Here is a 16,312-nt window from a genome sequence, read left to right as displayed (position 1 = left end):
TCTGTCTTCTTCGTACCACTGACCACTTGATTGGAGGTATAGTGCATTTACCTCCATTGCTTTTCTATATATCATTGGCCTGATTGACGTAATCTTCTCAGGACTTTAGGGCTGTGAATGAAATGCACACAACTGGCCACTGGAACCTTTATGTTTCTGAAATGTTTTGGGCTTTGCAGCTTTAAAGGATTTGAAACAAAACCAGCTATATATCTGTTAGTTTATGCAAGTTTTGGCACCAAATGAGCTGATGTACCGGCCATAAGTTTCAAGAAATCTGAAATTACATTTAAACACTCCAAAATTAGTTGAAGGTGAACTGAATTGTTTTCTCAACTTCCTGCAGCTTCATCCGTCCTCCCCTCATCATGTTGTCTGTCGATGGGTTCAGAGCCTCCTACATGAAGAAGAGCAAATCCGTCATCCCCAACTTACAGAAGCTCAGTACGTGTCCTTTTTTTTACTTATTGTTTTTTATCCAAATGCTTCAGGGGTCCTTAAGTCATGATTGTTATTATGTATCTTATGGAGATATGCTGCGTTCAAGACAACTCGGAAGTCGGAAAAAAACGAGCTCCGAGTTGTAAAAAATGAATTCGGAACTCGGAAATTACAGGTCGGAAACTCGGGTATCATATCAGAGCTCCGACTTTCCGACTTGACGTCACGACAACATCAAAACATGGCAGCCCTCGTCTTAAACGGTTAGAATTTAGACATTTTAAGTTTTTTGTTGAGGTTTGAATGCATATTTTTGTGTATTATTGCAGCATATGAAATACGTTTATATTAAGCTGTGATTGTTGTATGGTGTGAAATTGCGTTCCTCGTATGTGACGGAAATAACGTTTAACTGTTATCAAGGCTATAACATTATATGTGCACTCATCTGCAGCGTCTCCTCTCCTCCAAAATAAACATAATTTACTGCTGCATTTATTTTTCGTATTCAGCTATGAGCCACAATATGCCAAACTTCCTTCCATGTTTTTTTTCTCCCGAGTTCCTGCAGCGTGAACGCAATGATGTCGGAAGTCGGAAATTTTCGAGTTGGGATTTCCGACCTCCGAGTTGTTATGAACGCAGCATTAGAGACAAATGTGTTTGCTTGTTTCCCCTCAGGAGACTGTGGTACATCAGCACCCTACATGCGACCAGTCTATCCATCAAAGACCTTCCCGAATTTATACACCCTGGCCACAGTAAGTGAGACTGGATTGTATATGACTCATACAGTATGTCTTTGTCAGTCCCACAGGTACAGTAAAGCAGTGCTGTTAATATGTACTCTTATGTTTGTAAGGCTGAGTAAATACACTTGTTTGCCAACAGCGATGTTCAAAATGTCCTTACAGCATGTTCCCTAAAAATGCAGGACTGACTTTTTTTAATATGTCAACTGAACTCTGTTCTGTGGGGTCTCTCTGCAGGGTCTTTACCCAGAGTCCCATGGGATTGTGGGTAACACCATGCACGACCCAGTGTTTAATGCAACCTTCAGCCTGCGCACCAGGGAGAAGCTGAACCACCGGTGGTGGGGCGGGCAGCCAGTGAGTAAACTCCATGATCAATCAGTTCAAACTCACAAGCTGACTAAATAAACTCTCTCATTACATGTTGACACAGCCGAACTCTGTAAAGCTCATAGTCACTAGCTCTGGTGTCACATCCAACAACATATTCTCTCTGCTTTTGGGAACACTAAAATTATGTAAAATATGTCAAAAGTATGTGAAAATGTCACATTCTGTACCTTTTGTGTTTTACCTGTAAGAAAAAGAGAAAAGCTGATGTTAGTGTTTATTGGATACGTTCATTACGAATTGGAGTTGACGTCGACAGATGGTTTCTCAAAACTCCTGGAGTTTGACCACTGTCCTAACAAAACCCAGGCAGCTCTTAAAAGTATGATGACAAGCTTGTTAGCTAACATGATACCCAACACCAACCCAAACCCTAGTTTTGAGGGAGGTAAGCTAGCAGCTTATCTCTGCTAAGCTAGCTTTTGTAGATGTTCCAGAGTCACTACAATATTCATGTATTACGTGACAGCTTTAATATTTTATATCAGTGGTTCCCAACCTTTTTTGGCTCGTGACCCCATTTTGACTTCACAAATTTCTGGCAACTCTCTCTTCTGGCAGCTGTCAATCAAGATGCGCCAGCTCAGATATTTTTATAAGCTGCATTTTATTTGAACTCGATTTGTGAAAGTTTAGAATACAGTTGTTTAAGATTGTGTGTGGTGTTTTTAATCACAACTTTAAAAAGAATAATAATTAGTCAAAAAAATTTTTTTTATCAATAATTTCTTTTCATCAATTACTAGACATTTCAAGCGACCCCATTTGAATTCCAGGCGACCTCATGTGGGGTCGCGACCCCAAGGTTGAAAAACACTGTTTCATATACATTGGCTGCTGATTAACACCTGTAATCACCTTTTACTTCATATAAACAACATGGTGCTGTGTGAGAGTCTGTAAATGGCATTTGTGTAGCTTTGTAGCCAAACTGAAATGAGACGTTCTGGTTCAAATATGTTGTGTGTCACCAGCTGTGTCTGCTCCTGTTGCCTAGAAATGTTGACAGCATGCAACTTTTTGCACTAATATGTCCGTGGTTTTAACAGTTGTACCTTCACTGTTGGACTGAGTTAAAACTCACTAAACCCATTTTCAATTCAAACCTTTATGGCTACCTATAGAGACAATAGCTACTCAGTGCTCCGTAAGGCAGATGCACACAGGAGTGAGGTGGTTTGTCCAGGAGGAATGAAAGTGTCAATCTTATTTAAAAGTGGCTCGATGTCGGTGTTGTTTGCTTTCATTGCGGGTGCACAATTAATCTTGGGATAAGCTGGGCAACAAACGATCCATCCATTGGATCCGTTGCTTGATGGCTTTCCGAAGTAGGACAGTCTAATCATATTACATCTTCAAATGCAGCCTCTGTGTTGAGACACAGCTTACAGCATCAATTATCACAATCAATATGATGCCATATGATGCTAAGCAGGTTTGGACGATATTATGTCTGTGCATCTCATTATTCCTGTGGAAATGTGATTCACGCTTCGACATGAGCTATTTCCAGTGAGCAGACGGTGTAGCGTAGAATTGGGACAGGGATAAATGTTCACATGGTGCCAATTAAACACTGTAATTTGTCTTTCCTGTGTTACAGATCTGGATCACAGCGGAGGAACAAGGAGTTAAAGCAGGCACTTTCTTCTGGCCTTGGTACTTAAGTTAGTACTGGAATATTTTTCAATAGCTTCAGAAACTGAACTGGTAACGTACAAAACCTTTGAGACCGATGTGGGAGGATCAAAGTTAAACGTTACATTCTCTTTAAAAATTTAGAAATTACAACCTATAATATGATATATGTTGAATCTTTATCAATTATATATAAAATTGTACAAAATATCTAATATTATACCAACAAAACATTCATTATAGGAGCTAAGTGGCTTCTCAGGCTGCATTTACAACAACAGAGTTAGTTTTCATTGACAGATGAGGAGAAATGAAAACAAACTGAGCATTACAGACATATCCATGACCTAACGATCACGAGGGCGGGAATGGCTGAGCGCTCGTCACATCCTGAGACTGACTGGCGAACAATGGCCTGAGACACAGGACAATAAAGCAACACACTCAGTCACAACGGAGGCCATTGACAACTGAAAGCTGCTTTACATAAAGGCACAACTGCGTCATAGTATATAACCAGTGACAGATTTTATATTTTAAATAAAATAAGAGAGAATAAGAGATACTAGACCGGTTTATGAATGCGGTGGGACTGATTTTGATTCAGTTGGTAATTTAGATTTTTTGTTTTCTTTTGTCGGAACAACTGAACCCTGTGTCAAAAATACAAACTGTGAGCCACTGTGTATTATACTGTATGTGTTCTGTTGTGCACTGGTTTTATACTTTAAAATCCTGCTTCTTAACCGTCGTCCACCATGTTTGATCGACAGGGTGATTCCTTTGGAGAGGAGGATTTTGACGATCCTGCATTGGCTGCATTTGCCTGATAACGAGAGGTGAGTCCTTCCACTACATCATGACAAACAAAAAAAACTTTTTTTACTACAGTACGTGGATTTCACGTTGTGGATTTTTGTGGAAAAGCACAGGTGAGCAGATGCTGCGTCACTGAAGGGGTCGTGATGGATGGCTGATTAGGGTTGTTACTGTGTTTTGAGAAGTTTTTGTGTTTCTTCATTGATGTGTGGTGAAGCTCAGTGAAGAGTGTGAATGTGTGTAGTCGTCGTCACACCTGAGTAATCTTTAAGGTGAAACCGTGTGTACTGTCTCTATCCAGGCCGTACGTCTACGCCGTCCACTCAGAGCAGCCCGATACGTACGGACATCGACTGGGACCACTCAGCAGTGAGGTGAGTGTGGGACCCGGGGTGTGTGTATGTGTGTCAGTGGTAGTAGTAGTAGTAAACCTTTATTTAACCAGGCAAGAATTGCTAAGAATACATTCTTATTAAGGCCTCCTAAGGGCAAGGGAGAGGGGGAGTATAACATTAAAATATAGACAATAAAAGACTCAAAAGAAGGAAGAATAGAGACAATAGGCCAACATAATACAATGACATACCACAAAATGACAGTTAATTTGACGTACAGTGACATACAACATGTAAGGACAGAGATACTGAATGTAAAAACAGTGATACTAGACAACCATAAAAGAGACAGTAACAAAATAACAGCAGTAACAGGTGAGGAGGGGCTGGTGAGGTGACAGGATCAGAGAGAGCTTTGGCTGGTACAGCTGCAGGTGTATACTTAGTTATGACATGTTTGAAGGAGCTGACAGAGTGGCTTCATTACATCTTGTTATTTACAGCTGGACAACCCTCTGAGGGAACTGGACAACATCATTGGTCAACTGATGAACGGTCTGAAGCAGATGAACCTGCATCGCTGCGTCAATGTCATCATCGTAGGAGACCACGGTACGACCCTTTGTGTGACCTCTGACACCTGTAGGCGAGAGGAACCGGCTTCACTGTCCTGACGCTAAGCTAATAGGCTAAACACACCCGAGAGGGACGCGGATGCAGGGACAAGGGCGCCGATTTACATAAATTGCTCCTCCATACCGGAACTCCCAACCGAAAGTTGCTATTCTTCGTATATATTATTTCGATGTAGATACAAAATAACAACACTTTTTTTTTTTTTCAGCGGATGTCTTAGTTACAACATGATTGAGCAGTAGTTTAATGACGTGTCTGACAACAGGAAGGTTTTAACAAATGACGTCCTGATTAGCTATGGTTAGCTTTGCTGCTGTTAGCTGTAGCTGTCAGCTGCAGCCACTGATGCTCTTAGACACTGTGATTCCTCAAAATTGAATAAATACCACAGTTAGCTCAATAATGTTGTAACTTAAATATCTGCTGGAAAAAAAAGTATTTTTTTTCATGGACTGTTTGAGTTACTGAGTTGCTTTGTATCTACATGAATAGCAACTTCCGATTGGGAGTTCCAGGGCCGTTGTCCCTGCATACGGGTACTCTTGCATTCATTACCCTTTTTTACATGATGTTATACAAGTACAACAACAACTATTAAGCTGCAAATATAATAGACATATTAAAATATATTTAAAGGGACAACGAGGAGCTTTGGAAAAGCGAAGCGTTTTCACACTACATTTATGAGCCTCCGTGCGCACCGTGAAATTCTTTTGACCGGCGCAAGACAGACTCATGTTTTCATTCATCAAGAATTAAAGTCAGAGGTTCAAAGACGATCACATACCGTCGTAGTTCTGACCATAAACGGTGATTCTGCAGCGTTATTCTCATAACTCGCCACGAAACCGAAAGTAAAGAAACGCTGGTCGGCTCGAACAGCGTTTCCCCCACCACTAATAATAACAAAATAACGATATATTTATCGAAAATGGGCCCATTAACAAGTGTGGGTAGCGTAGATTCATCCACATTAACGTGAGACTTTTTTATAACCAAATAGAAACTCCTCTTTGTCCCTTTAAAACTGAAATCGTTTATTTATTATAATGATATGAGACCAACCAAACATGAATGTTTATGTTTTGATGTTATCATTTTGAAGGCAGTGTTTCCTCCAGCCTGAAGCATTGGGTTTACTAAGCAGAGCCATCACTGTCTACAAAACCAAAACAAACAGCATGAATATAAACTGAACCTTTATAGCCAGAAACCACAAGCGTCTGCTCTGTGTCTCAGGAATGGACGAGGCCCACTGTGACAGGACAGAGTTTCTCAGCAGCTACCCGCTCAACATAGATGAGATCCAGCTGATCCCGGGCTCCCTGGGCAGAATACGACCACGCGACCCCAAATCCACCACATGTGAGCCACAAGGATAAAGTGTTTGCTTTTTGATTTCATGCAACAGGCCCCATATAAACATACATTTATTTTTTTCCCCCCTAGATGACCCAAAAGTAGTGGTTGCAAACCTGACGGTAAGTACCACAGCAAAACCACAAACAAACCCCTGTTTTTCCTGCAGTTTCTCGTACATTGTGCGGTTTTACTGCCTGTTGTTGACTGTAGGGAGAACGAGAGAGAGAGGACGGGTCGTTCACCTACTTTATTTGTTGTTTCAGTGTAAAATGCCAACTCAGCATTTCAAGCCGTACCTGAAGCAGCATTTACCCAAGAGGCTTCACTACGCCAACAACCGCAGGATTGAGGACGTCCACCTGCTGATGGAGAGGAAGTGGCACATTGCCAGGTAGCGTAAGGCCATATGGGATGTTTTAATAAAAACAATTGATCCCCTCATCAATAGGAAATAGTCTTAACTTTGTCTTTGAGGTGATTCAAGAATCCAAATCGATCTGAATCAAAGGTTCGATGTTTCAAGATCAAGTTGTATGAGCCTGAATTCCCTTATTCACTGACAGGATTTCTTCCCACTTGGTCCCTACATTAGCTCTAGCATCCAAACTAGTTCCAGTTTCAGTCAGTTCTAATCAAATGATAAAGAATTCACTGTTGGAAAAATTTGTGTTTCAGAAAAATGCCAGAAAAACTGAGGACTCGCTGCGGCTTCTCTGGCGATCACGGCTTCGACAACAAGATCACCAGCATGAGGGTGAGCTGCTGTGTTTTCACTCCTGTATTCTTTAAAGCCTCAGTAGTACAGTATGTAGTATTGGGGCTAAACCGTGACATCCAGCGTTCAGATTCTTTGTATAAGAACAGTTCAACATTGTAAGATCTAGCTGCTAATGCTACTTACTGTAGCTGTAGAACCGTGAGTATTTTATAACGGCAGAAAAAAATGAAAACAACTACGTCGATCATCCTCCGGGCACGAGCCGAGTCACAGACACTCAATAGAGCATTTTAGCCAAGTTTGTTTATTAACTTATTCTAAGCTACAAGACAGCTTTTGCAATTGTATGGGGTTGTGATTAGACTTCGGTAAATACGTATAAATGAAAGCAATATTAGATTTTTGCTAATAAAAAGCCAAATAAGCTACATACTGTCCCTTTAAGTTGTCTTTCCTAAGTTTTATTACTAATGGGACCGCTGCTGTAAGTTTCACTTTTCTCATGTTTTTTTGTTTCGTACAGACGATCTTCATGGGACACGGGCCGAACTTCAAGTTCCAGAAACGAGTGCCAGAGTTTGAGAATATAGAGTTATACAACATCATGTGTGGTGAGAATATTTTTTTATTTTCCTTTGCTGCTCAGTTATTCTCCAAAATGTCACATTCAAATTTTCATCGACTGACTTACCCCCTCTTCTCTTCTGTTTTTTCCGTGTCAGACCTGTTGGGGTTGAAGCCGGCCCCGAACAACGGGACCCACGGCAGCCTGAACGACATGCTGAAAGATCCGCCGTACCAGCCCGACATGCCTGAGGAAGTGACGCCACCATCGCTGGCGTCTGACTCTGAGGTCATCGTGACCCACGACCTGGGCTGCAGCTGTGACGATGAGGTCAGTGGAGGACTGTGACGTCACAAGAAATCATGTCTTACATCAAATAATACTCAACAGCCAGTACAAAAGTCGATACAAAGACATAAATCCTGACACTTTAAATATGTCTGACGTTTTTACACCAAGAATCCAACAATATCTTCTGAGAAACTGACAAATGTTTCAAGAACAATGCACTTAAAGGGATAGTTCACCCAAAATTTAAATTCTCATGTCGGGGCTTCAATACAAGAGGGACATTACAGACGAGCAGTATGGAGGTATTTGGATGTTTTTTGGTGTGTCTTTTTGGACGAAGAAAAGTGGTATCCATTGACAATCATTATATGGACAAATACTGCTGCGCGGACCCCCCCCCGGTAACTCAGAGAAGCCACAGAGGACTCTGAAAATTCTCACAGCTCTTAGTCGACATGAGGGTGAGTAGATAATGAGTGAAATTTGAATTTTGGGTGAACTATCCCTTTAAAACTCAAAGTCAAAGAAAGTTACTGCTTTTTGTGTATCCTGCTGACAAACAAATAGTGAAAACAGACCCTTCTTGGCTGAGGTAAAAAAAAACATAAGAGTTGCATTAATCAATATTCTTCCATTAGGGGGCAGAAAAGCATAAAAAAAGAAGCTGACACATCTGTGTTTATCTCTTACAGAACAAAGTTGAGGAGATCCTTGAAGCCTTCAGTCCGGCACCAGATGGACTCTACAGTTATAGTAGGTTTCTTAACACTCCAGTGGTTTTCTAAGAATGAATGAGAGTGTGTTGCAACAGGACCAGTGAACCACAGGTCAGCTATTCAGCAGAAACTGCTGAAGAAGCTTTCTGTGGGTTTCCAAGTAGCAAGCCTTTAGTAAAAACATTAGGTTAGGAGTCAGTGGTGCAGTTTGCTGAATCTTCATTTTTTTCTCAGTCACTGTGTCGGGCTGTTTAGTCACTGTCCCTTAAAACGACTGACTGTGTTTGTTTCTGCAGACAGCACCCACCTGCCGTTTGGCCGTCCTGCAGTGATGTTTGATACTCAGTACAGTTTGCTTCATCACGTGGAGTTCATCAGTGGATACAGCAAAGAGCTGGCCATGCCGCTGTGGACGTCATACACGCTGCCACGACAGGTGACAACACACACACACATTGACCCTAACTACTATACAGTCTAACTTCAATACACATTACATGACTCTTTTTTGTAACATGTAATGTAACTGAAACACAATTTTTGCTTAGGTCAAACAGTAAGATAATGAATGACACCATTAGCCTACCTACAGTATAGGCATGCTGGTTTATTTTCTTACTGTCAGTGAGTGGCAAGATTAGATTAAAGATTAGATTACATTTTTGTAGCAGGCCAAAAATCCATCACATCAGCTGCAGAGACTGTAACTGTGCGTTCACACCAAAAGCTTCCAAAGTGTCAAAAAACTAAAGAAAAAACAAAAGGGAGCCGAAGGACGTCTCTATTCTGACAGGTTGCCGCCGAACCGCGTCATAGCTAATTACCCTAAAGTTAACCAAGGCTCAACTTCTCGTCTGGTGACGCTTTGGACGCTTTGGAAGTGCGGCTGACAGCAGTTGGCGCTTTGGTCGCTCAGGTCGCCGCCGGGCTCTCATTGAAAATTAATTAACTTAAAGTGTTCGAGAGACTGCTTGCCGAAAAATTGCCGGCAACGCGCATCAGCCGTTTTGCATGAATTTACCTCTAAAACAACTCAGTCTGGTAACGTTCTGTTGTTATCTCATCGCGTGGTGAATGTGCAGGTCACAACTTGTCCACCAGAGCGTTGTGGAGTTGTTGGATTGTGTATTTGATGAGTTTGATGAGGGAAACCAAGAAATCCCATGAGCCTCCGTAGCGTAGCTCTGAGCAGCTCACGGCTCTGCCCCGCCGTTCTAAAAATAGCTTGCACTGACAATTAAAGGTACTGTAACGAATCTACTGCTATGACTATAGGGATTATGGCAATTTGCCAAAAATGTTGAACTATCCATTTAATGTAAAGGTTACATTATGCTATTAAGACACTCAAAATATTTTCTCAGGTGGGCCAGCTAAACTTTTCAAAGCGACATCAATTAATATCTTATTTAAGCTGAAGAATGTGTCAGTTTTCAGGACTTGGTTTTATTACATCAGAGGGTCTTTGAATGCACCAGGAGGAAGCTTGATTCCACATTACTGTACTTATCGATTAAAAGAAAATGAGTTTTCTGCTTGGATGGATTACCTCGCTGCAGCAAGTTTTAAGTGTCTCCAAACTGATGTTGCAATGTGCTGGAAAAAGTGAACTGACTTAGTTGAAAAGCGTTCTATGTTATTTGGTTTGAACCCTCACGTGTTGCTCTGCGTAGCGCGCGTTGGCGTGCCTGGCTGCAACATGATGATCTGTTCCCTCACACAGGTTGTCTTTGTGCGTTCAGTTAAACTGTGGGTCTCAGGTCGTAAAAGTCCTTGCAGTCCACATCAGGACGTGTTGTTGTCCGCTGAGAGTGAAAGTGTGTTTGTATTTGGAGCGGAGCATGACGGAGCTACACAAGCATGTAAACATCGACACAAAGTCCAGCAACGCCAGTAAACACACAAACACAACCTGCGTTTGTTGCTGTGAACATACATGTTTGGCTGCATGTTTACAGAAAAGTGTGAGCTGCAGGTTGACAAGATGCAGCTGCTCTCGCGTCACACACACACATCATAAATGAATACCTACTGTGCCCTTTTTGTTCGCTTTGCTTCATGATCTTTTGCCTCTTTTTGCAGATTGGATCTCACATGTACAGTATTTGTGTTGAACTGTGTCCATGTCTCCTTCTCTCATATCAGGAGGACATGACCCCCGTACCAGACGTCTCCCCGGGGGTTCAGTGCATCCGGGTCGACTCCAGAGTTCCAGCCGATCACAGTCAGAGCTGCACCAATTACAACCAGAACAGCCACATCGCCTCAGGCTTCCTCTTTCCCCCAGGTAAACCTGCAGGACCAGCGGACTCTCCAGACTTTCTTTTTTTTTTTATTTGAAAGATATAATATAAGTTTAAGATCTTTAAAGGAGAATTCCGGTCATTTTTGACCCCTTAATCGTTACACCATGGCTACCTGGCGCTCGGGATAGCGACAACGCTACCCTATGAGGGCAATTCTTTGAAACCACAACTGTAGTCACTCACCTCAGATAGCCGAACTCTGAAACATCCTGGAAAGACATTACTAAGCGATCGCAGAGCGCCTGCTCTCCCTCCCACAGAAATTAACACTTTTTCCTTGTTGTTGATGATTTCTTTACAAAAATTAACGGTCGAGCAGTGCAGTGGTAATGTCCATAATATCTCCGACTGTTTATTTTTGTAAAGAAATCGTCAACAACAAGGAAAAAGTGTTCATTTCTGTGGCGGGGAGAGCAGGCGCTCTGCGATCAGATAGTAATGTCTTTCCAGGATGTTTCTGAGGTGAGTGGCTACATGCAAAAACACAAAGTTTATACTGTTTATACTGTACACTATATGAGTTCAGTGGTGTCTCGTTAAAGGGATAGTTCAACATTTTGGCAAATTGGCCCATTGCCATAATTGCTATAGTCATAGCAGTAGGTTCGTTACCTTTAATTGTAGGTGTAAGCTATTTTTAGTACAGCGGAGCGCAGCAGCAGGCTGCTCAGAGCTACGCTATGGAGGCTAAGGGAATTTCTTGGTTTCCCTCATCAAACTCATCAAATACAAAATCCCAAAACTCCACAGCGCTTTTGTAGACAAGTTGTGAGCTGCACAACCACCACGCTATGAGATAATGACGGAACGATACGAAACGGAGCCGTTTTCGAGGTAAATTCATACAAAACCGCTGATGCGCGTTGCGTTCAGGGACAGTTTTTCAGCAGGCAGTCTCCGTATTTACCCTGTATTTACCTCGAAAACGGCTCCGTTTCGTATCGTTCCGTCATTATCTCATAGCGTGGTGGTTGTGCAGGTCACAACTTGTCTACAAAAGCGCTGTGGAGTTTTGGGGTGTTGAATTTGATGAGTTTAATGAGGGAAACCAAGAAATTCCATTAGCCTCCATAGCGTAGCTCTGAGCAGCCAGCTGCTGCGCTCCGCCGTACTGAAAATAGCTTACACCTACAATTAAAGGTAATGAACCTACTGCTATGACTATAACGATTATGGCAATGGGCCAATTTGCCAAAATGTTGAACTATCCCTTTAAGGATTCCAGTCATGTACCATAGATATTTGATTGTTTTTCGAGTGGTTGTTGTGGTTGAAAGAATTGCCCCCATGGGTTAGCATTGTCGCTCTGCTAGTGCCGGGTAGCCATGGTGTAACTCCGGTTTGCCTGCATCAATTTAATCGTGTTTTTTTTTGCTCCCCCCCAACACTGGGTGACCATCAGGAAAACGATTTAGGGGTCAAAAATGGCCGGAATTCTCCTTTAAGGCCTGTACATACTCTACAAGAACAGAGAAATTTGTTCGTTTTCTCAAGGTGGTAAAAGAACCAAGTTCGTTCTGACCAGGACGTTTCATACTTTCATGTGTCCTGGAAAACCTGCAAAACTTGGAAAATTACCAGGTTGACCAATGTTCCAGTCATGGAGAACACATGGAAAAGTCAAATGTTGTGGAAAAGTCTGAGTTATCCTGGAAAATTATTCATAGACACATGTGTGACATCAGCTACCAGGATTTTTTTTCCAAAGAAGTTCCTTGTTAACTTGTTAACTCCCCCCGCCCCACCAAAAAAAACCCCATGTTTGTTTTGGTCTATCTATCATAGATTAGTCATCATTTCTAAGCATGTAAGAGATTATTTCGTTGATAAGTTGGAGCCATAGACAGCACACATAAACATAGCATGAATGGGACGGGGCATGTACTGTAGTATTAGTGTATTAATAACATGTCTGTCAGACTGTAGCAGCTGAAAATGTCCTGGATCACTACACAACACAATGTGTCACCACCAAGGCTGCAAGAAAACAATGACATCATTGTTTTCTCGCAGCCCTGGGAGAGAGATCAAACTTCTCGGTTATTGCTGATTGTGTCTTGTGGGCTTTTGCAATAATAACAGGCTGAACTAAAAGGTCATGTTAAACCGGTAGTGTTTATTTATTTAATTATTTTTTATCTGGAGAATCAGAAGCTTGGCTTGGACATTTCCAAGGTTTTATGGTCCCACTGCTGTAACTCATCTGGTAGCCATGGCTACCACGACTGCTCCCTCGGGGGGAACCTTCGCATTCATAGTAAAAGAACGAGAAATAATACGTCTGTTTGTCAGATTATACTTCATTTAGCTTCTGGCGAACACACTGGTTGTTGCTTAGACAGCAGCGAGTGATGTCAGCTTTAATGTGTCAAATGACCTATATGTTTAAATCCCACACTCCTTTTTAGTAGATTTACAATTTACTGCACTTTAAAACGGTTATTTACTGTAGTATAGTAGAGACAGATTTCAGAATAAAACAAGTTTTCTCTAATACAATAATAGTTTTTTTTAAGCTATGACCAAGCTGTGATTATAAAGTAGTCATAGTTTGTCATTTCAGACCAATGTTTGACATTTTGAAGCAAAGAAAAACTACAACTTGGAACCAGATGTGATTATTGTTTTTTTTGTTTTCTTTAACAATACAGATGAGTTTGTAATTTCAGAACAATGTTTGACATTTTGAAGCAAAGAAAAACTAAATAAATTCAAGTGTAGCATTGAACAGGTTGGAACCAGATGTGATGCCAATCAAAAGGAAAACTGCTATGACTTTTCCTCTATGTGATGTTTCCATGACAAGACTGTAATGTGATCCTTGTTATTAAGAGGATTTGTTGTGATTCTCTCCTGGCAGAACTGGCATCATCTCCTGAGTCCAGATATGACGCTTCTCTCATCACCAACACCGTTCCCATGTATCCGGCTTTCAAAAGTGAGTCACTCATAATACGGGCGACCGGTAATGGTTGTTACACTTTTTTTGTCTCAGCTCCCATAACTTGCAGAGTGTTCAAGCCAGGTAGGGCTCCCAAATTTTGACACAGCGTCCCCTCATGTGTCCTCTACAAATAGCAATGCCTTAAACTTCTCAGACTATACAGTATCACAGAATTCACTATTTGATGTCAAATGCAAGGAGTTCAAAACAAAGAAAAACACGCACTTTCCAAAAAACTTTCAGGAACAAGCTGAAGAGGTGCACGGCCAAAAGTTGCACAAAAAGAAGGAAGGCCAGCAGCTGCATTATAATAAAAGGAGACAGAGCAAATCAGCACAGTGAAAAATCACTGTGCTGATTTGCTGTCTCCTTTTATTATAATGGTTGACCGCACTTTTTTAATTGTTCTATTTACCTTTTTACATGTATTTACCTATGATACTTTAGATGTCTGGGTTTTTGGATATTTGTTACATTTTTAAATTTTTCTACATGTTTCTATTTTTCTAATATTTTTGCATTGTGAAGTTGTTATTCTTCTCGAGTACTGTTACAGTACTTGTCGATCAAGTGATTGACCACAGCTGTGAGTATTTAAATATATCACTTCCTGTTGAATATTGCAGTTTGCAATAAAAAACAATGAGAAGGACACGAGTGCTGCTGGCCTTTCCTCTTTTTCTTTAAATGCAAGGAGTGCCACTGGTACAACACAGTGACAGTAACAGTGAGATTAAAAACTGAGGCCAAACCAAAAAAAACATGCATCTATGTTAGTTTATTGTGCATGTTCCAACACTAAAGCATATTTCTGTGGTTCAGTATGAACAAAAAGAACTCATTATTGACAGCTAATTGAAGAACAGTGTCAGCGATGTGGATCCTAACATTAGAAAGATGTCTTAACCCTCAGATGACCCCTGGACATTTTTGTCCACCTGGCACTCTTTCCTACCCCCCCACGGTCAAAGGAAAGGTCACTGGGGGCTGATTTTTGGGTCAACTCTGAATGTCCCGAATTTCAGAATGATAGTCCAATTTTTGGGCTCGTAATGAAAAATAAACACGTTAAGGATCCTTCGTTGGACGGAAATGTCCACCTCCGCCTATGAGATTTTTAATGTATTTTTGAAAAAAAAATGTAACTAACAGGTATCACCATGTAACGTTCCAATTTTATTACTCACATTTAGACAAACATTTTTTGTATTACAAGTTTTCTGAAATTTTATGTTTAAATATGTAAATGAGGCAATATCTAATGAAATATGCACTGATTTATTTACATTTACATTTACATTTCCAGAACTGAAATGGATAAAGCTATTTTCAAAATTCTTTTTTTATTTTGTTGACATATTTGTGTCTAAAGTTTTCCCCGAAGGAATTTTGGATATCTCTTTTTATCAAAAAAATTTGTTTTTCTAAAAATCAATGAAAATAGAGAACTCATGTGTTGTTGCTGCAACAACAACTGGCCAGGAAGGGGTTAAACATTTTTGTAACCCATGTCAAAAGTGATTTTTATGATAGGTCAAGATCCAGCCTTATATGTATCACAAAAATTTTGGGAGCAACTGACGTCTAAATGTCTCTTACTACAAGTTGAAATTTTTGTCCAGGGGTAAAAATTGAAAAAGGCTGAAGGGTCACCTGAGGGTTAAAGAACATCTTCTGATAATACCAGCGATTGAATGGTGTCGATGTATGAATGGAAACCTTCAGCAGGAGGTCAGAAGCAACTCATAGTTCATGTAAAATTCCAGGAAAGATGGTTGACACAATAACACTTAATAAAACAAAACAACAAAGATAAAAAGGTGTTAGAAGAACCATCCCCACCCCTGTCAGTCACTACCTGTACCAGCATGGTGGTTTGAAATAAACATTGATGACTCATACTTCACCTATTAACCTGCTCTTTCATCTCCAATGGTATCAATTCTAGTCAAAATGTAGGCTTTTAGGTCACAAATATTAGTTTCTGACCTAAAAAAATGTTTTCTGGCTGTAAAAACATACACACTTATTGACACAGCCATGCAATGTCAGGGAGTGAGTTGATAACACATGATATTGATCACATAACTCTAACGTTATCCCTTAATGGTGAAAGGGGACTCTTGGGCCCCGTCGGAAACACAGACGCATTTTCGGATACTAAAAGTACCAGGAAATTTCGGTGGAAATGCAGCATATACTGTGTTTCAGTTGGATGGGGAAAAGAAGTCTCAAGTGACGGTTGCTAGTAGATACGACATCTGTGATCACAACATGACATGATACGTCCTGTGACTAAGCTACCGAAAAAACAAACAAGAATGACATAATTTAATAATCCATCTGATTATAATCTTGTTTTATTCAGGTGGGAAAAAGCGATAAACTTTCAATGACCT

The 16,312-nt window shown here is 40.8% G+C and overlaps 1 protein-coding gene across 1 annotated transcript in view; it reads left to right on the top strand.

The window, feature by feature from the left end:
- Positions 1-16,312, top strand: part of enpp2l (ectonucleotide pyrophosphatase/phosphodiesterase 2-like) — a 44,887-nt gene that overhangs the window by 6,745 nt on the left and 21,830 nt on the right. Inside the window, exons 6-22 of the mRNA XM_083981613.1 lie at positions 347-444; positions 1,123-1,202; positions 1,431-1,550; positions 3,187-3,242; positions 3,995-4,060; positions 4,342-4,414; positions 4,879-4,987; positions 6,251-6,376; positions 6,461-6,492; positions 6,637-6,764; positions 7,049-7,127; positions 7,615-7,702; positions 7,814-7,986; positions 8,640-8,700; positions 8,960-9,099; positions 10,809-10,950; positions 13,830-13,907. Coding sequence (XP_083837739.1) covers positions 347-444; positions 1,123-1,202; positions 1,431-1,550; positions 3,187-3,242; positions 3,995-4,060; positions 4,342-4,414; positions 4,879-4,987; positions 6,251-6,376; positions 6,461-6,492; positions 6,637-6,764; positions 7,049-7,127; positions 7,615-7,702; positions 7,814-7,986; positions 8,640-8,700; positions 8,960-9,099; positions 10,809-10,950; positions 13,830-13,907 — 1,649 coding nt within the window. The remainder of the gene's footprint in view (positions 1-346; positions 445-1,122; positions 1,203-1,430; positions 1,551-3,186; positions 3,243-3,994; positions 4,061-4,341; positions 4,415-4,878; positions 4,988-6,250; positions 6,377-6,460; positions 6,493-6,636; positions 6,765-7,048; positions 7,128-7,614; positions 7,703-7,813; positions 7,987-8,639; positions 8,701-8,959; positions 9,100-10,808; positions 10,951-13,829; positions 13,908-16,312) is intronic.

This window comes from Trachurus trachurus (genome assembly GCF_905171665.1).
Source record: "Trachurus trachurus genome assembly, chromosome: 11".
Taxonomy (NCBI): domain Eukaryota; kingdom Metazoa; phylum Chordata; class Actinopteri; order Carangiformes; family Carangidae; genus Trachurus; species Trachurus trachurus.
This window is presented reverse-complemented; position numbering and strand designations above follow the sequence as displayed.